This window comes from Vicia villosa, linkage group LG2, assembly GCF_029867415.1.
Source record: "Vicia villosa cultivar HV-30 ecotype Madison, WI linkage group LG2, Vvil1.0, whole genome shotgun sequence".
Taxonomy (NCBI): Eukaryota; Viridiplantae; Streptophyta; class Magnoliopsida; order Fabales; family Fabaceae; genus Vicia; species Vicia villosa.
Genome location: NC_081181.1, coordinates 113584676 through 113606104, shown reverse-complemented (window position 1 = coordinate 113606104; position 21429 = coordinate 113584676). Strand labels below are relative to the sequence as shown.

The 21429-nt window shown below is 34.8% G+C and overlaps 1 protein-coding gene across 1 annotated transcript; it reads left to right on the top strand.

Annotated features, from left to right (window-relative positions):
- Nucleotides 1–16665: 16665 nt before the first annotated feature.
- On the top strand, nucleotides 16666–21161 carry LOC131651819 (uncharacterized). Its single transcript, XM_058921523.1, has one exon. It carries the CDS (start codon nucleotides 16769–16771, stop codon nucleotides 18485–18487), a length of 1719 nt encoding a protein of 572 aa, XP_058777506.1. The 5' UTR covers nucleotides 16666–16768; the 3' UTR covers nucleotides 18488–21161.
- The last annotated feature ends 268 nt before the right edge of the window (nucleotides 21162–21429 follow it).

Genomic DNA, 21429 nt, shown 5'->3' with positions numbered 1-21429 from the left:
TCCATTCCCAGCATAAGTCTCCAATGGTCGAGCAGCGGAGTGTGAATGTAACTCGTTCACCTAAAAAATACAAAACAAACAGAAATTAGTTAGCCGAGCTACGGTAGCTGTGATTCTGCAAAACAGATACGTAGGCAGCGGGGTAGGGCCCGTGCGAGCACAATCCTTTATTTTCCCTACATTCTGCATTCATTTTAGTCCAGATTAGCTTAGATTTGTTACACACCCATAGATTTAGACACAGGCGTGGATACCATCGAGTACGATGGGCGCGTGGGGTGCTAACACCTTCCCCTCGCGTAACCGACTCCCTTACCCTTTTTCTCTGGTCGTAATACCGTTGTTTTGTTTTGTGGTTTGCTGGCATTCCCTTCCTTTTCAGGATAAATATGTTAGTGGCGACTCTGTTAATTTTCGCGGTAGCGACAAAATCTATCGCTCTTATCATTCTCTACTGGATTTTTTCCATTGGCAGGGGTAAGTAATTTGCAAGCATAAGGTGGTGCTTCTTTTAGTTTGGCTAGATCTATTTCGACCTCTTCTACACTGTATGAGTCTTCGAAAGATTCGCTGTCAACGTCTTCTGCTTCGACGTACGCTACCCTTTCTTTCTTGTAGCCTTTGTTTGCCCTAGCCTTTTTTGCTTTTAAGCGTTCAACCTGTCGAACCCTGTCTGCCAACTGGGCCATATCCCTTAGGTATTGAGTATCCAGTTTCTTTCGAATTGAATAATCTAAACCATCGGCAGCCATTTCGACTAGTTCATGCTCCGGGACGGTCGTGAAACATCTTGATTTTAACAAACGGAACCTATTTAGGTACTCATCTATAGGTTCTGTGAACTTCCTCTTGATGCTAGCCAATTCTTTCAAACTTATCTTGGTTTGATCCATGTAGAATTGTTCATGAAATAATCTTTCCAAGTGTGCCCAAGCATCTATCGAATTTGGGGGTAAGGTAGTGAACCAAACAAAAGAATTTTTCGTTAGCGAACTAGGGAAGTATTTAATCCTTAAATCCTCATTCCCTACTAAATCTCCTGCTTCTGTCAAATATCTGGCAATATGTTCACCGTTGATTCACTAGTATCCCCTGAAAACTTTGTGAATTTGGGTACTTTGGTCCCTTTTGGTAATTCTGTTTGCATAATATAATCCGCTATGGGGGATGTATAATTGGGACGTCGAAGTCCAGTACTGAGGCCATTATTGGCCATAACTCTCTCTATCATGGCAGTTAGGTTATTTTCTATAGCCAGGTTTTCTCTTCTGACTCTCTGAACTACTTCATCCGGGTGTTCATTCCTACCTACTACCCTTAATCTGGGTCTTTCTTCCTCAAACTCTTGCTGGATGGGAACCGTTCTTTGATTCGAAGCCTCTAAATCTATTACCCGATTCCTTTCGACCGTTGTTGTTCTTTGTGGAGGAATCACGCCAGCAGTGTTTGCACTAGGCGGAGGAACGACATTTTGGATACGTTCCAGAATGGGATCCCCTTCTCGGTAAGAGGATTGGTTATTTCTTCGCTTGGGTGGTTGAACTCCCATGAATTCTGCCATTCGAGTCATTTGGGATGATATCTTTTGAAAAGTTTCCATATTCTCCTGATTAGTATTAGCAATATTTGTTGCTAAAGGATTTAAGATTGACGCTAATTCTTTGGCCAGGATTCCTAACATATCATGGTTACTTGCGTCCATCTCTTGTCGGAATGTTGCTTGATTACTTGTGGTAAAATTGGGTATTTGGGCAGAGAAGCCAGTATTTTGTGCGCTTCGACCTACTGAACCAGCATTTGGCGAAAATGTCGCAGGGTTAGTTGTAGTATATGTAGGTCCTGCTCCTCGTGTACCTGTCATATATGGATATGGCATTCCATATTGACTGTTTGGTCTCCATTCGAACGCAGATGATCCAGGGGTAAATAACTGGTTTGCAGCATTCGTCGAGGCAAGTTTCATTTCGATCGCACTTGAGGATGGAGGCGCGGTAGTCGATACTGAAACTGGAATAGTCCCTGTCGTTGATGTATTGTTTTCAGGTATAGCCTGGGAACTATCCATGGGTCTCGACCCATTCAGACCCGGTATGTTCTGCGCTCCTTGAGTAGAAGTCGAAACATGCGTAGAATTTGCCGCTCCTGTTCCTGACCCTTGTGGGGGATCTTGATCTCCCCCTGCACTGGTCGTAACGACCATTTTCTTGTTGTACCTTCGTTTGGGAATCGGTTGTGCACTGTTTGTTAATTTACCGTTCCTAAGGTTCATACAAGGTCTTGATATTTTCTAGACAAAACAAAACAATCGATTAATAACAATCTGCTTGACACTGTCCCACTGGGCGTGCCAATTTGTTTACGGTGATTTCCGGTAAACAACCGCTAGTCTTCCAAACTATAATAAATATGATTTGGTTACTCGCAGAATCGACTAGATTGATCCTAGGACATAGTCAAAAAGGTTGTTATTCATGATAGTTCGAACTATGTCTATGATTGATGTGTCTCGAAATAAGAAATACTTAAACAAAGAAATAAAGATTAGCAATCACCTTGTTATACACGTAAATATAACACCAGTGAAAAGTGAGTTAAAGATAAAATATAAGACAAAACTGTAAAAGTGCAAGAATCTTAAAGTGCAGAAAAGTTAAATGCTTCGAAGATAAATGACATGAAAATAAATAGTGCAGGAATGTAAATGACCAAAAGTAAATGAAACGCAGTAATATCGAAAGATACTTGAATAAAGGAAAATACACATGTATTTAAAGTGGTGTTGGTGTCATACGTACATTTCTCAGCGAACTCTTTCTCTTAACACTTGATACTTGAGCAATATGTGAGTGATTTGTACAAAATGAACACACGGAATCCTAACATTAAGACCCTTATTTATACTAGTTTCGACCCTAACGGTCCTACACTAATCTAATGCCACGTTGCCCGCAGAAAATCCAGGGATGCCATCTGTCTTCGTGCGGTTACATAAACTACTTCGAAATTCAAATCATCCCGCCTGAATCTCCCTTCGACGCGTGGCAACATAATCAGAGTCGAGAATGCCACGAAGCCACGCTAAGCTTCAGTACTTCGCATATTTCGCAAAAACGTCTAAGTCCCAAAGACTATTCTTTTCGAATTTAACTTCAGTGCTAACTATCTTTGTTCCAACTTAAACATTATTCTCGAAGCATGGCCATCAGTAGCCATTTTTATCTTCAAAGATGATCATCAGTAACCATCTCCTTCGAATTTCAGACCTTCGAAGGACATTCTTTCCAAACGAAATCTTCAGCTAACAGTTTTGTAAAATCGTCCTCTTTAAAAAATACGTCAAATTGATCATTTTTTATTTTTAAAAAAATTTTAATATGTAAATATCAAAACTTAACATACATTCTTCAATCACACTCCATTATATGTTTGTCGTAGTTCAACTCGAATTTTCTTATTGTTGTTTAATTAAGTGTATTGTATTGTTTATGTTTTGTATTCTATCTTTTAATTTAGGTATTAATTATTTGAATTTTATTTTAATTATTATGTTCTATTATTTCATTTTTGGGTTGAATTAGTTTAATTTATTTTATTGTAATTCTTTAATTTGTTCAAATTATTTTTAAATAAATATAGAAATGAAGTATACAGTTATGTTGTGTTATTATATGTAAATTGATATTGTTGTATTATGTTTGTAATGATTTTTGAAATATTTATTTTAATAGTTGTGAAAATATGATTATGTGTGAGATATCTATCAAAATCAATTTTATATTATTAGTTTATTTAATAAACAGTTTGACCAAAGGTATAATCGGTTGAACCAATTAAACCTTAAACTGAAAGTTTCATCGGTTCGATCTCTGATCTGGTTTTTAAAACATTGGTTTAAATGCACTTTTATCTTTCTATTGTATTTTTTTTAAAAAAAAAAACTTTTTTAATCTTGTAATAAAAACTATTTTTTATTTTTAGATTTGTTTTTGTTTTCCTTCTATTTTGTGTCGTCAAAGGATTTAGTAATTGCGGTTTAGAGAGATAAGTAATTCATCGCATCACTGTGGTGTAGGTATATTATTATAATCAAGAATGCATATGATCTCGACCTAAGATCGATTGAATAGATTATCGTATTCCACGTCAATAGATCAACAAGCGGATATAATTGCTCTACTATATAATAGGAGAGACGTCATTTCTTAGGTACGATTTGAATTCAAATTTCATTCACCTCGTCTTACTCTTATATTGACTTGAACGTTGGAGTGCTAATCTTGTAAGGCAACTCTTCATCCACTGCATCAGAAGCTCAAATCCACCATTGTAATCTACATTTGTCGATCACCGATCAACTCTGATTCCCTCGTGGAACAATGGCACTGTTTATAGGAATCAACATCTGATTCCCGTGTTATCCACGTTTGAACATTCATATTTAGATTCACTAAAGAAATCTTCTTCAACCAATAAATTCATATTTCTTGAATTTGAACCGAAGATCTTCGTTATAGATCCTTTGCGGTTAAAGATTGACACCACTCCTCAAATCTCCATTAGATTCACCAACAATGGTACTTCTAGAGCCACTTGCTATGCTGTATAGTGCGAGGCAGCCACAACTACTCAAGCTATAAGAGATCTGTTAATCCTCCTCGTAACGGCAGCGATCAAGTCTAGTGAATACTTTCTCTACACTGTCGCATCAAGATCTCATTCAGTATAGAACATCTTAAGGAGTCTTTCAGCCTATCCCTTTCTTAGGATCTTCTCCATAATTTCAGCTAAGCGAACCCTCGCTTAGTCCACATACACCGCTGATGGTACCTAGATCAGAGGCATTACCTAGTTTCCAACAATTACAAGCCAACCTCAGCGTGCAAGGCGCTAACGAACTACTGAACAATGTTTATAACATGGTTAGACATAAAATTCACAAGCAACGGAGGAAAGGTTACTCCACATCTAAGAAAGCTTTCACAGTGAAAATCATAAGGGCAACACAGTGCGGGAGAACATTTACTGAAGGATTTATACTATTATCTTCGAACAATAACAACAATAATAACAACAAGAACAACAATAACAAAAAAAGAACAACAAGAACAACAACTGACATTTCTAACTCGAGCCCATACTTTCCTTGTCTCGTTCAAGTTGGAGAAGAGATGATGGAGTTTTAAAATTTGTTAATGAAAGAAATGATGTTTTCGAGTTTTGTTAATGAAAGAAATGATGTTTTCGAGTTCGGTTTAGTGGAGAAATAGAGTGTCGTAAATGAAAGATGACGTTTTGAGGTAGAAGATGAAGTTCGTCTAAGTTTTAGGTTTCATGCGGATCACTAATAATAGTGTCTTGAATATTGATAATCACTAAATGAACTACCAAAATTTGGTTAAGGACAATGAAAAAACTCAATAAGCATGCTACATACAACAACAATTGTATTAAATAACTGTTGTCGTATGTCTTTTAATAAAATATAAAAATGTAGCAGTAGAATAACAACAACAAGATTCGAACTCATGACAATATGCTACATACAACAACGGTTGTATTAAATAACTGTTGTTGTATTGTTTTTGATAAAATATAAAAATACAGTAGTAGAACAACAAACACAACAAGATTTGAACTCATGACCATGCGTCACATTTTACCACGGCTGGAACTTCCAACCGTGGTGAAAAGTGGACTTAAAAATAAAAATAAAAGAAAAACGGCTAATTGAATAGATTCTACCACGGTGGATCCTTTGGCCGTGGTGAAATAAAATTTGATGGCATTACAAAAGGTACTTTTTGTAGTAGTGATGTACCACCTTTATACTCACCTCATTGGACCATGCGATGTATTCCCTCGTAGATTCAAAGTTCCCTTGTCGAACATTGAATAGGCTGAAGAGTACTAAAAGATATTAAAATTACTTTAAAAGCAACCAACAATCAAACAATGACTTTTGAACTAAGGAATAACGCTAGAAATGTAACTAACTGAGCCTAAGCGTGTAACTAACTGGAAATAGTTTTCTAGGACAATCGAAAAATGATTTAAAGTTATGTTATGATAGGTGGTAGACCAAAGTTCTAAGAATGCTCACTAACTCCCTATATAAATAACTTTGTATTCTTTTGATTAAACAAATTTGTAACACCTTGTATCTCGTGTTTTTATTTTAATTTGATTAAAATTGACTTTTAATTGATTAATTGTGTGCTTGAGTATTTTATTGGGATTGGTTGAGGTGTGTATAAATTAATAGAGTTTAATTAGAATTTATGATTAATTTTAATTAATTAAAATAAATAGAAAATAGAGGTTTAAGTGGAATTGGGTGGAAAATATAAACTATGAATAAATAAGGGAAGTGGTAATAATTAGAAGTAAGTTGGGGGTCAAGGTGTGACTATTAAAAGATTAAATTAGCTTTTTTTAATAAAAGGGGATCGATGGAGATTTTTGGTATCAGTACTTGCATTAAACAATTAGGAGAAAGAAGAGTTTTTTCTAAGAGAGTGCAAAACAAGGTTTAAGGGATAAGAAGTCATTGATTAGAGAACTTGCTGTTGGAAAATTAAGGTAAAGAGGGAAGACTACTCTTATATGGGTGTGATTTGCATGAAGGGTAGAAATGGATCCTCACCCTCCAATAAGTTTTCCATCTTTTTCACCATTGTCGGTGTTTGTGTGTCCTTGAGAGGAATTGATATGAATTATGTTGTTATTGATATGATTAATAGGAGATTTGTGCTTTGTTATATGTTATAATTTATGCATGATATAATTGTATGGATTTGTTACGTTGATGTCATTCATGTCAATTTGGTGGATTGAAGGTAAAAACGGTGAATATCTGAAGTATTAATCGTGGTGTGGTCAATGTTTAATGAATTCTATATGAATTGGGTAAATCGGGTTCACAATTGGAGCTTTGGGGGAGTCCCAATGGCGAAAAATCGTATTATGATTTTTGTAGGTTCGTGCATTTTCGCCTGGCGAGCTATGTAGACGAAAAAGGGTTCTAGTTTTGTGAGCTCGTCCGGCGAGTAAGGACTTCGCCTAGCGAGAGCTCTCCCAACGAGCTATTGTGTTGCCTGGCGAGACTGACAACATATAGTCAAATTGTTTCGATTTCTTCGATAAAGTTATGTTGATGTGATTGTTTGTTTATGTTGAGTATCCATTTTTATCGTAGAGTCCTGTTTGGTGTTAATTAATACATTGTTGATTATTTTTAAATGATTATGATAGTTGTTGATGGTCTGTGTTTGATTCGGAGCTGGAATCGAGCATCATGTGGTCTTGTGTTGTGACATTGTTATGTTGGTGTATTAAGTTCAAAGATGGTACCATTATTGAATTATGTAGGTGAAGGTTGAGGTGAACCTCACGTGATGTTTAATTGTCATCCGTGCATCATGTATGAGTTAGGTGTTGATGTTTCTAGGTCCAGTGATGGAACTAGTGGCGTGTCGTATGATCTAGAGATGTGATAAGCGATGAGATGATTTTGGTAACATACATCTGAGCTTCCAAAACTTTGGTACCACATGTATATAGAGTCAAGGAGTAGAATCACATTGTATACATACATGCGTTGTGAATTTATTATCGTTATGTGTGAATAATTAATTGTTGATGATTATTGTTGATAATACCCATCCTTGCATTATTTTGCACCACTAATATATTTTGAGCGTATTCTCACCCCCTATTTTCTTGTTGTGTTTGTTTTACACCTATGATGTAGATACTCATGTAGAGGCTGAGAAGTCTTAGATGCTACTGTGTGGAAGATGGCTTGTGCCTTTTTCGTTTATCGTTTTCTACGTTGTTTAGTACTTGGTATCGCTCTGATAGTGTAACATTGAGGATGGGGTTGTTATTTCTTTATTTTGCTTCTTGTTAAATTGTAATGAAACCAATATTTTATTCTATTTGAAGTTAATTCTATTTGAGACTAAGAGATGTTGTTTAAACTCTGATTATTTTATAAAATGTGATTCGGGGAACTAGGGTATTAAAATTTTAATGTAAAGTATTCTAGGTATTATGAGTATCGGTTGAGGAAGAACCACACAAGCCATTAGGTGTTTATTGTTTGTCTTCTAACCTTCAGAATTACCACCAACAGGAAATTTCTCAATGAATCTAAGTATTCCTAAAATCAATTTGTTGGTTATTTACTTCTATACATGCTTGTATGAGGTTTCTGTAAATTTCATTTATTTATTTATTTATATGTGATGAGTTATGTAATTTTTTGTGTTAAATTATATTTATACATATTTTAGCACGATTGAATGTGTTTCTTTTATTATAATAAATAACGTATTTCATATCCTATGATTACAACTAGTTTATTTTAGTGATCTATACATGACATAATCACAATTATGTTGTTAATTTCATAGTTTAAATTATGTGAGCATTTTCTTGCATAATTAAAATAGTTTAATAGACGTTTGATTATTAAGTGATCATATAAATATACAATTTTGAGATTACATTTGTAGATAATGTTTTTATAAATTTTAAGACTTTCCTATTTAATTTGTTAAATTAAAATGCCTAGTGATTTTGGTTTAGTTGGTTGCAACAACAAGTTGCAAAAGTAACCTCTGTGTTATAAATTTGATTATATTAGAATGACAAAAGATGTAGTGTATAATTGTTCATGGGAATTATTATGGTCAGCCAAAAGGAAGACACAGTCTGGCCGAATAATTGCATAATGTGATGGTAAATATGTAGTAATTATCAAGTTTATTCATGTATCTAATGATTGATGTCAAAGACGTCCATTATATGATGGAACTTGTTTTGGACTGGGCCAACGCATGGCCCAAACACAGCGAGAGGCCCAAATTCGGCCTGACCCAAGAGAAAGTCCGATCTAGCTCCTCGTCACTAGGGCTTACACCTTCCCGTACATCGGGCATGCGCCATGCTGGGTTTAACCTGGCGAGTCCACGAGCCCATGGGGCAGGACTGTGGACTGAGCTAGACTTCCTATAAGGTCTCGAGCAGGCGCTCCCTGCGAGCACCTCCATCTACCCTTTTCACCGAGGGTCCCTCCTCCTCGTACCTTCACCCACTATCCTTCGAATAAGGCGGAGTCCACGCACTTCCGAAAAGACCGCGTCTTCCCCTAGAACTTCGGAGCGGTTGATCCAGGATGGAGACCACGTGCTGGTATCCAATACACACGTAGAATCCTGGAAGTCTCTATTTTGGGCTTGGGCATCCAGTGCAATACGAGGATCTTGGCACAGCGCTGGGGGATATAAATACCCTCTTTTACTAGAGGGTCAGGTAACTTCGATCATTCTCACTCTTACCTTGTACTTGCACTCTTATTGCTCTCTTTTCTCACTTTGGCTTCGGAGTACCTTGCAAGTACACCCCCTGGTTCACAGAAGTCCAACATGTTGTAGACCTTGACGATCCTCCTGATCAGGTAAGCTCAGAACTTATTACTAATATTTGATCATTGTGTGAGAGTATCGCTTATAGTTACTTCTTACATTCAAAGATTAAGAATTCATGGTGTTTTTGGTATCTTGTCCTGGTCTTATTTAATTTGCATATAAAAAATATTGTGCATGTCTATATGATTATTTAACATGTCTACTAATGTTGTTGTATGTCTGTTGTTCTTTTCAATTGATCTAGTTGTTGTGGTTACCACTCCAAATTTTATTACTCATATTAACTCTATCCTATGCTAAGTGGGAAGAACTTCAAGTCTTGAAAAGAATTTGTGGAGATTATTCTTGGATGCATGGACTTAGACTTATCCTTGAGGGAAGAACATCCCACCGCCACTGATGAGAATCTAGATGAAACTAAAGTAGAAAAATGGGGCCGATCTAACCGAATGTACCTCATAATGATCAAATCCATACCTAAAATTATTATGGGTTCTATTACTAAGAGCAAAAGCTCCAAGAGGTTCCTCAAAACTGTGGTTTGTTGGAATTAAATCAATAACGGTCAATCATTTAAATATGCTCAACAAAGTATAACATACAATTTAGTACGAAGGCTAAATAATCATACAAGCATGTATAAAAGTAAATAACCTACAAATTAATTTTAGGAATACCTAGATTCATTGAGAAAGTTCATGTTGGTGGTACTGTTAAAGGTTAGATAACAAATAATGAACACGTGATGGCTTATGTGGTTATTCCTCAATCGGTACTCCTAATGCCTTTAGTCAAGCTATGCAGAGTCCAAACTTTCTTAAGTGGGTTCATGCCATGAAAGATGAGATGAAGTTGATGGTTGACAATGATGTTTGGGATCTTGTTAAATCACCTGAAGGAAAGAAACCCATTGGTTGTAAATGGATATTTAAAACCAAAAGGGATTTAAAGAATAACATTAAGAGATATAAAGTTCGTCTTGTCCCTAAAGGCTTTACTCAAAAGGAAGGCATCAGTTATAAAGATACTTTCTCTCTAGTTTCTTTGAAAGATTCTCTAAGGATCATGATGGCGTTAGTAGCTTATTTTGATTTAGAGTTGCATCATATGGATATAAAGACTGCGTATCTAAATGGAAACACCAAGAGACAATATATATTGTGCAACCAGAAAACTTTGTGTCAAGAGACTCAAAGTTTATGGTTTGCAAACTCAAGAATCCATCTATGGCCTTAAACAGAATTATCATCAATGGTATTACAATTTTCATCAAGTTATATCCTCATTTGGTTTTTAGGCTAATCCAGTTGATAATCGTGTGCATCAAAAGTTCAATGGGAGTAAATTCATTTTCTTGGTACTATATGTAGATGATATACTTTTGGCAAGCAACAATATAGGCTTATTGCTCAAAACCAAGAGATTTTTCATAATTTTTTTGAGATGAAAGATCTTAGGGATACATCCTTTGTCTTAAGAATTCAAATAGTTAGAGACTACTCTTGAGGTATTTTAGGATTGTCACGAAGGAGTTATATTGATACAGTTCTAGATAGATTATCCATGAAAGATAGTAAACCAAGCGACACACTCGTTGCTAGAGGAGACAAATTTAGTCACAAACACTGTCCATTGTGGATCTTAAAAAATAAGAGATGCATAAGATTCCATATGCTTCAGCCGTGGGGAGTCTTATGTATGCTCAAGTTTGCACATGTCCTGACTTAGCATTCATTATGAATTAACTCTCACTTTTTTATAGTAGCGCCCTATCCTTCGCAGGTAAACCCTAACGTCCATTTTTTCTCTTCTTCTTCGAAATTAGTCGTGATTCTTATTCTTCATACCTAAGGTATTTGTAACACCCCATTCTACCCGACAATTATAATGCGGAAAATATTAGAGTATTTAAAAATTTCTCGACAAACAAATGAGGCGCCACATATTCACTTTAAAATAAATCACTTCATCGCAAATAACAGATACATAGCACTTTCTTTGATCAATCAAACAAATACTCAGCATATAATACTTTTCAAATCAAAGTAACTTCTTTTATTAGAACATGGCGGAATCATAGTTCTTAATCTTTAAATCAATAACATCATGTTCAACTAAGATGAAACAATAAACAACAACATCATAAACATCATAAATCATCCCCCCAAGTGCTACATATCAGAGCGACAACCGACTCGATTAACAACAACTAAATCTTCATACTTGAATACCCGCACGTTACCAATATAAAGGCAACGGCGAACAGGAGAAAATGGTGAGATATCAAATCATATAAGTGAGGTCATGATAAATTGTATATTAGGATCCAGGCATATATAGTCATCACATCGCAAGTATTAATATTGCTATACACTTCATGCTTTCACTAATTCACAAACTCACATAGTTTACATCTCACAACAAGTCTCCACAAATCATATTCACATCAATTACATATAAATATATCAGTCACTCACTCTGCAATCTAATTCATGCTACATCACAAGTATAAGTCACAATTATAGTCCCCAAAACATCACCGCATATAAGTCATACATCTAGTCACAAAACATCACATATAAGTCACACCAGACATGTTCAGTTAATCGCATTCCCGGGTATTGATATCCTCATGTTATTCACAAAATCATCTATTCACATTTTCACATACATCCATCATTTACAAGTCACGAATACAATCACGATATAGTCACAAAACGTCACAACTATGAATCACATATGACACATGGGACATGACTCATGTATATGCATGTGGTACCAATCGGAGCTTCAGCCCCCGTCACCAATTGCCCGAATCTGAGGCATAAGGCATAAGCCTTCGTCACTAATTTGCCAATCCAGGCCGTCACAGAGTATGCATATGAAATGTGACTCGACAAACAAGACATACACGACATACTCATCACAATCACACATCATCACTAGGCATACGCCCACACCATTTATAATTACCAATTACTAGAGGTAATTCAACGTCACAATTAATCATTCATCTTCACTTAGAAATAAACTCATCACGACATCATCATCATCATCATCATGTTTCGGCATATCACGACAAACATATAACTTCACATATTAACAAAATCATTTCAACGATCATCATGTCTCGGCATATCACGACAAACATATAAGTTCACTTGTTAACAAAATCATCACAACATCATCATGTTTCGGTATATCATAACAATTCGACTCATTAAGTCAATTCAAATTAGTCTCATAATCCTCTATAAATTAGTCTTCTAATTAACTCACTAATCCACTATCAACTAACCAAAATTATTCACCTAATATTCTCAATTTAATCAAATATGTCATACGTCACTACCGATTATCTAATTTTCGATTAAATCCTTAATATTCATGACTTTACGAATTTTTGGGTTATACTCCCAAGTCACAAAACATAGCTCAACCGGTTAGTTCGGATACAATTCTATTCTTTACCGGTTATTCGATTCGTTCGGTTAAATTCTCAAGATACCGTTATTTACCGACAAACCGAATAATTAATCTAAGTCTAAGTGTTTTTCAATTAAATAGACTAATTGATATTAATTCAACCATTAATTTAATCGACCAATTAACATCACAATTTCGACAAAATAACACCACCACGTTATTGTACTAATTAAACTTAGCTACCACGTTAATTTTCATCAAATTCCGGACAACTAATTATACCGCTTAATTCAGCCATTTCGATCAGACGGGTCTATTTTGCATTTATATTCCAACTTCACAACGTTTATACATACATCATCATATATGGTTTTAAGTAATATTATGATAACAAGGGAGTTGAATAGTTACTAGCATAGAAATGAAACAGAAACAATAACTAGCATAAAAAAACAAACCACATAATACAATTTATACAAATATGAAAAACAGGAACTACACCAAAGTCACAGAACAATATAGCAATGAACAAAAGGTCAAGGCACAAGGCTGCCGACCGTCAATTGTCTTTCATGGCCCTACCGACCATCAATGCACAAGTTCATGGGATTTACTACTATAGTGTATGGTTTTAATTCTTTGTTTCACCAATTGTGGCTTGTTGAAATACGAGATGAATTATTAATCATAAACCTGTTTCATGAACTTTGAAGAAACATGACATTGCAATAGTTATTAATGAATCGCATTAGGAACAGTGGTAACAATGACATATTATGAGTCAAAGATCAATCACTAGACTCAGGACTTCGGTAGTAGAATCTCAACTTTCTGCAACAATTTAACACAAACAATTGCAATAACTTAAATCCCTAATTCCCACATACAAGGTTTCATAGACCCCATTATAGGAAGAGAGCCCCACCCTTACCTTATTCAATTGAAGCAACTCAATGTGTCTCCGATTGCACTTCCGATTGGGCACCATGAATGGAATCTCTAAGCTTGTTCCTCTTGGCTTGCCTCATTTTCTTCAAACTTCTTTTCTACAAAATGATAACACTACACTTCATATCTCTAAAACCCTAATTTTTATTATTTCAATTGGGCTTAGTTAACACTTCCTCTTCACAACCAATTTTAGGCCCAATAAGTCTAATAACTCAAAATGACCAACATATCACTTTTAATAATATTTCATCAATATAATAAATTCCGACTTGTAAATAATATTATTCTTAATATTATTTTCCGACTATCTGACTTTAATTTAATAATTCCAAATACGCTCTTAAATAACACCGACAATCCAAATTCGATCAATATATCATATTTCCGGTCTAATCTTAATTACTCAGAAAATTCTCAAAACTTCAAATATTATTCCAATAATATTTCTAATAATGAAAATATAAAAACTCTTGATTAAATATCAATCCGCTATCCTGAACTAATACCGACTAAATCGTCTCAAAATACAAAAACTTCACAAAACACTCTGAACGTCTAGATTAAGCGAATAATCGAATTTCCGGGCGTTACAGTATTATTCTTCTTCCATCTTCTTATTAGATGGTTCCTGATTATCTCTTTTGTTGCATGTTGTTGAATATTTAATTAGATTCGTCTTCACGACCTTTACAAGAATAAAGTACAAGAATTATGAAGTTGTGTTGAAAATTTCATCCACCTTGTACTCTTCTTCATAACTTCACAAACAATATGAACTTCATACTTTGTTACAGTTCCACGACTTCATGTATATTCATTGATGATGTAAGTTGTTAGTGTTTTTATTTTGTTGCATGCAATTGTTTTTGAAAATTAAGTTTGCAGTTTCACATCTTGATAACTTTCATGGTGTTTGTAGGACTCAAAACAAGAACAATGCATTGTTAAGTTACAAGAAAAGTAAATGAAAATACATCAGCAACAAATTTCATCTAGTTTGAGAAACTATGAGAAGAAATATAAAAATTATGAAGCTGTTCTGTAAACTTCTTACTCCTTATATTTCTTTTTCATAGCTTTACAACCTAGATGAACCTCATAATTGATTCGTGCTCCACGTACAATTAGTTTCAATAAAAGGTGCATCCTGGAAACATTTTATAATATATGATTTTGTTGTATGATGTTGTTTTGTTGATACCTCCTTTTATACGTTGTTGTTGATTAATATTCTCAGAGCAAGAAGATTAGGTTAAGTTTATTATATTATATGCAGATTTTTGTTTCACTAACCCTCACTTAAAATACATTCATTTAAATTGACCTAGATACTTATAATCTGCAAATTAAGTTGTATTTGAAAATCAACTTATATCAATCAATGTTTTCTAAAACTATTTGAGTTATGTTTTAAATTATTGGGTGCTACTGGGTTTCGAACCCAGTACCTACGTGTATACATCACAACGGTCTATAAGAATAACTGTTGTGATATGTGGCGCACACTCTGCCTTATAATAACAGTTTTCAGACCGTCATGGAAACAACGAACTTACAACCACACCCTACTTAACAACGATATGGCACACGTGATGGTCCCCCTTTTTCAACCGTTGTTTAAGGGGTTTTCCGTAGTAGCGTGTGTGTGAGATTGAGAAGAATTATTGGTCAAAATACGGAGTAATTCTTAATAACTTACTTTTGGAGTAAGAATATCCCTCATATATATATATATATATATATATATATATATATATATATATATATATATATATATATATATATATATATATATATATATATATATATATATATATATATATATTCTAATAACTATTATAGGAGCATATATATTTTTATTATATTAGCTATTTTATCAAATTAAGTACTTTAAATACTTAAATGATCAAATAAAGTTAAAAGACCAATTAGTTTTTATTTAGAAATTAATTAATTGGATATGAGCTCAAATGTGAATGAATGCCAGATTTCTGAATAATGAGAACCTAATTGGTCATCAACTTATAAATAGACTATGGTCCCCAATATATCGTATACAGATAGTTTAACTCTTCTTCCTATCTGAAAAGTATTCAAGACATTAGGAGTATGGTTGAGGAAAAATCATACAAGCCAATGCATTAGGAGTACGGTTGGGGAAGAACCACACAAGTCATCAGGATTATCGTCAATATGAACTTTCTCAATACACACCAAATTATATGTTATACTTTGTTGAATATTTTTATATGATTGATCGTTATTGATTTAATTCAAACAATCTATTATAGCGGGAAAACCTCCCTCATTCTATCTTATATATACACATTAGTGGATATCACTTTATACATATTTATATAAACATTCAATCATATGTCTTTTTTAAATCAATAAAAATTAAATACAAATATTATTAATACTGCTTCATCCCACTTCATAACAAATAACTCCTTCTAAAATTTAAACTATCATAAAAATTTATTGTTGTAAATTGTACATTTATATTTTTCGGTTTTTAACAATGAAACAAACATTTTAATTTGAACTTTCACACCCCCTTTCCATTCGAATAAGTATTTGTATAAAAATATAAAATCAATTACCAACAAATTTTGAATATTATAAAAACTCACCCAAATCAAAGTCAAAACAATTTCAAATAAAAATCAAACACCTTTCATATTTGTTGTGATGCTTATATTCATATTATATTTAGAAGGTCATGAAAAAGTTATCACATACTTGTATATGAACTAATCATAAACAAATCATGGGATTTTGATTTTAAATATGAAAAAAATAAAATAATGAAGATTAGTTTTTCTGATCTAGTGATCTTGATCATCAAATTCTTCATATTCCTCTTAATAAATATTCATAAATTTCTCTATTTTAGGCCCAAAAAATGAACAATCAAATCCATCCACGTCCTTTTCCCCAAATCCAAAACCCATCTTCCCATGGCAACAACATCACCGACAAACCCAGAACAACACGAACCGGCGCGACTCGCACAAACAAACTCCAAAACCGCTCTTAAATACCCCAAACCCAAACCACCCCAACGTTCACCTCCACAGTTACAAGAAACCTCAGAGTTAGTTAACTCTCTCAACATTCTAACCGCTCCCGATTTCTACGCCGTTCTCGACGTAGAACCCACCGCCGATTCCAACACTATTCGTAAACAGTATAACAAACTCTCTTCTCTTTTTCATCCGGACAATAACCGCCGCCACGTGGCATCGTGTAAAGAAGCTTTCAAGCTTGTTAACGACGCGTTTGGTGTTCTCTCTGATAAAGCTCTCAGAGAAAGCTACGACGGGAAGGTTGATCTTGAGATTAGAGAAAAGATGAGGACTTTTTGGACTGCGTGTTCTACTTGTAGGGTTTTGCATCAGTTTGAGAGAAGGTATTTGGGTCATAAGCTTGTGTGTCCTGGTTGTAATAAGAGTTTTAAGGCTGTTGAAGCTGTTGAGAATGATGGGTCTGAGGAGGATGAAGAGGATAACACTTTGGGGGAGTTTATGTTGAAGAATAAGAAGAGGAAGAAGAATGGGAAAGTGGGTTGTGAAAAAGGTGAGAGCTTTAAGGGTAATGGGAAAATGGGTTGTGAAAAAAGTGAGAGCTTTAAGGGTGATGGTGAAGTGAGTGGTGAAAAAGGTGTGAGCTTTAAGGGTAATGATGAAGTGGGTGTTGTTGGGAGAATGAGAATGAGAACGAGGAAGAGAACGCGATTGGTTGGGGAGGTTTTGGAGAGTTCTGAATCCAAGAAGGTTGATGTGAGTGAAGAGGAAACAATGACATTGGCTGATTTTCAATCGAAAGTGAAGACTAAGATTAAGGTTGAGAAAGAGAAAATGAAGGGATTGGAAATTGGAAAGGGTTTTGAAGTCAAGGAGAAGAAGGATGAGAGTTCTGTGAAGAGAAATGAGTTGAGACTTGAGAAGCATAAGGATTTTAGTGGAGAGGAATTACAAGCTATGGCGGTTGCGGATTCGGATTTTTATGATTTTGATAAAGATAGAGTAGTGAGGAGTTTTAAGAAAGGTCAAGTTTGGGCTGTGTATGATGGTGATGATGATGGAATGCCGAGGCAGTATGCTTTGATTGATGAAACTGTTTCGGCGAATCCTTTTCAAGTGAGGATAAGTTGGTTGGATTTACAGAACAACGGGGATGAAAAGATTGTTAGCAGGGAGAAATTAGGGTTTCATGTACCTTGTGGGAGGTTTAAAATTGCTAATAAGACTACAATTAGTTCTGTAAATGTTTTTTCTCATGTTGTGGAGTGTGATCGAGCAGCGCGTGAGGTTTACAAGATTTATCCTAAGAAGGGTTCGGTTTGGGCACTTTATAGTGAGGCGAGTCTTGATGGAGGTGAGGGAAAAAGATGCTATGATATTGTTGTGTTTTTGACAAGTTATAGTGAGATGAATGGTATGAGCATGGCATTTCTTGAGAAGGTTGATGGTTACAAGACAGTGTTTAAAAGACATGAGAGTGGAAGTTATGCTGTTAGATTTCTAGGTAAGGATGAATTTTGGTTACTTTCTCATCAGATTCCTGCGCAGAAATTTCCCTGCGACGAGGCTCCTGAATTGTTGAAAGACTGTTGGGAGCTTGATCCGGCTTCACTTCCTTCGGATTTACTGACTATTGGTGGAATAGATAATTGAGGTTAGGAAATCATTTTTTGTTTTGTGATAAGAATTTGACCGTTGATCTTTCTTGAGTTCTTTCACATATACTTACAATTACGTGGCTCAAATTAATGATTTGAAGAAACTTTTGTCTAATGGAAAGTTATTTGAGGAAACAAACTGATTTGTATATCTTGACTTTGTTGAATTTGCTGATCAAGGAAATGTATGAATTGCTATTGCTATTCATATCTGATGCTTAATTAGAATTGCTGAATTTTTGTTTGGTCTCCACTTGATGGGGGACATGAATTCATGTGAATCAAGTGTTATTGATCCCGGATAGCAGCCACAATTTAAATTACAGAGTTTATATAGTTTTAATTTCATACGCGAAATATCAACAACTTGCTGTGACTGATCAATGGGAGGGTGAAATATGAGAACATGAATGAGATAGGGTGAGAGAAGGCCAAGCGTTGTTACGATGTTATTGAATTGTGTTATTCCTGAAGTACCTCAATCAAAAAGCTGTGAAATTTAAATTTCGATGGATTTTTTCGGAATTCTCAATCTCACAATGAGGTGCGATGCTATTTCGGCTGTGGCTGCCATTATAGCTGCCACTACACTAAACATATTTGCTACTGCATATCTCATAGCGGCCGGGGAAAATTTGTGATGGAAGTCTTAGGTTTGGAAAATTCGACAACTAATCCAAATTTAGTTTTATGTTATGTTATTCTAAAAACAGTACGCGATTCTGTGAACTTCTTTCCTCTAATGTTCTACACAATAGTTCAAAAGTTCAGTGAAATATATGAATAGACCTACTTGATCATTTTGCTCCTTCATCAGACTTCTTTTATGAGATTTTCTAATTTGTAATCTAAACATTTTGCCTCATTGTCTGTAGTTTATAATCATCTCTGAAATGCCAAAAACTTTTCAAAGGTGTGCAAGTTTATTACAGTTTAGAAACTGATTGTATCAAGTTGTATTCAAATCAAGGTTGAGGGAGCTTTAGTAAAGTGTCTGATGAAGGAGTAGAAAGTAGTGTTCGAGATCAACCTCGTCATGATTATTTTATAAAATATGTAACTCCAGGAATGTTTAATGCTAGTTAAGTTTACCTGTTGAAGTTGCTGCTACTTTTAAACAAGTGTGTAGTCAAACAAAGGCTCGTTTTCTAAACAAGTGTGTGGCTAAACTAAAGCTCATTTCATCACTGTCTTGTTCAGGTGCAGTTTCTGTAGCTTGGATTGATTTGATCCAATTGATTAGGATGCTTTAGAATCTCTAGAGAATTTCTTAGAATATCATAGCTCAATCTGTGAATACTTTAGTGTATATTCTTGCTTCAGCCTGGATGCGCCTTCTCCACTGCAATTTCAAACTTTGGTTTAGTTGTCTTATGTTTAATCATAATTTAGTGCTTAGAATTGGTATGAATAAGGGTTAACACACTATCTTCTTCCGAGTCACATCTAACAGGACCAACTTCTTTATAACCATTTTACAGGTAATTCAAGTTCTTTGTCTATACTTCATAGCATAGTTTTACAATGGCAGTTTATATAATGTATTTCCATAAATACCTCTTTTCAGTGACATTTGCTTACAAAGACTGGATTGTGGTAAGTTGAGTTATTATCTACTAGGTGTTGCTTTGTCAATTATGTAAATAAATAATTATGTTTCAGCTCAAGTAGATGTATTTGCATGTTTTCTTCGGTCATTAGAGTTTGTGGAACAGTGAGAACATCGGAGGCGGCGACAAGGTTGACCACAATGGTCATTGTGGTGGTGCTGATAAATGAAAGGATGGTGGGGGTGACATCAGAGTACAACGACAACAATTCTGATGCGAATTGTAAATGAACTATACACGTTACTTTATACAATTTCATGTGCATTCTAATCTATAAAGCACCGGTGCAATTTAGACATACAAAAGAAATAAAGGATGTCATAACTCAACCTCTACTAGAGGCGACCTATAAATGTTGTTATGTTGGGTAGACATGTTTGAGAGCTTCTTCACAATCTTGACAAGTTATGGGCTCAGTTATTATTAGTTAGATATAATTATGTAGCATGCATCCTAGAGGCAAATAATCACCAAGGAGCATCATATACATGTCGTTATGTTGCTAAAGCAATTAAGGCTCTCAAGTCGAGTTTTATCGCCAGAGTAGGGAGAGGAGACATTTTCATTTGGTATGATAAATGACTCCCAAATGGTAGAATTTGTGACAAATTTTTTTCAGTGAGTGAGTAGGATAGACACCTATATATCTTGAATGTATGAAATTATGGTATTTGAAATTTTGACATCATCTCCACCAATCTTTCTCAGGACATAAGAATTGAGATGACCGATGTCTTTTCTAATGACGACTCAAATGATATTCTTATTTGGGAACCTTCAATATCAAGTACTTATTCTACCAAATAAGCTTATTCTTGGTTAACTTTGGAGTCTAATCCACATCATATTCAAATAATGACTTGGTCTTGGATTTGGAACCTTAAGTTACTTGAAAATATTCGTCATTTTGTTAGGATCGTCATGCATGAGAAGTTTACCTACCAACTATACATGAGTCACTAATCACATGTCAACAAATGTCTTTTGTTATAGATGTGGTGCAGCTAACAAAACTATCTTACACACTTTTAGAGTTTGCTTTAAGACCATGCAAGTTTGGAACAACTACAATTTTCCATCTTACATTCATTTTTATGAGTATGATATTTATAATTGGATGAAATTTTCCATCTTACATTCATTTTTATGAGTATGATATTTATAATTGGATGAAAATTAAAGCGTTCATCAATCATGGCCCTTTGTTTCTCATTTGTTGTTGGATGATTTGGAAATTTCGTAACAAAGAATTCTTCATAGACAACAATCGCCCGTTCTAGAATATCCTTAGCCAAATAACTTCTCTTTTACACTCTACCAAACATGC

What these genes read in the sequence shown, in the direction of transcription:
- LOC131651819 (XM_058921523.1), top strand. Translation starts at nt 16,769, where the DNA reads ATGGCAACAACATCACCGACAAACCCAGAACAACACGAACCGGCGCGA.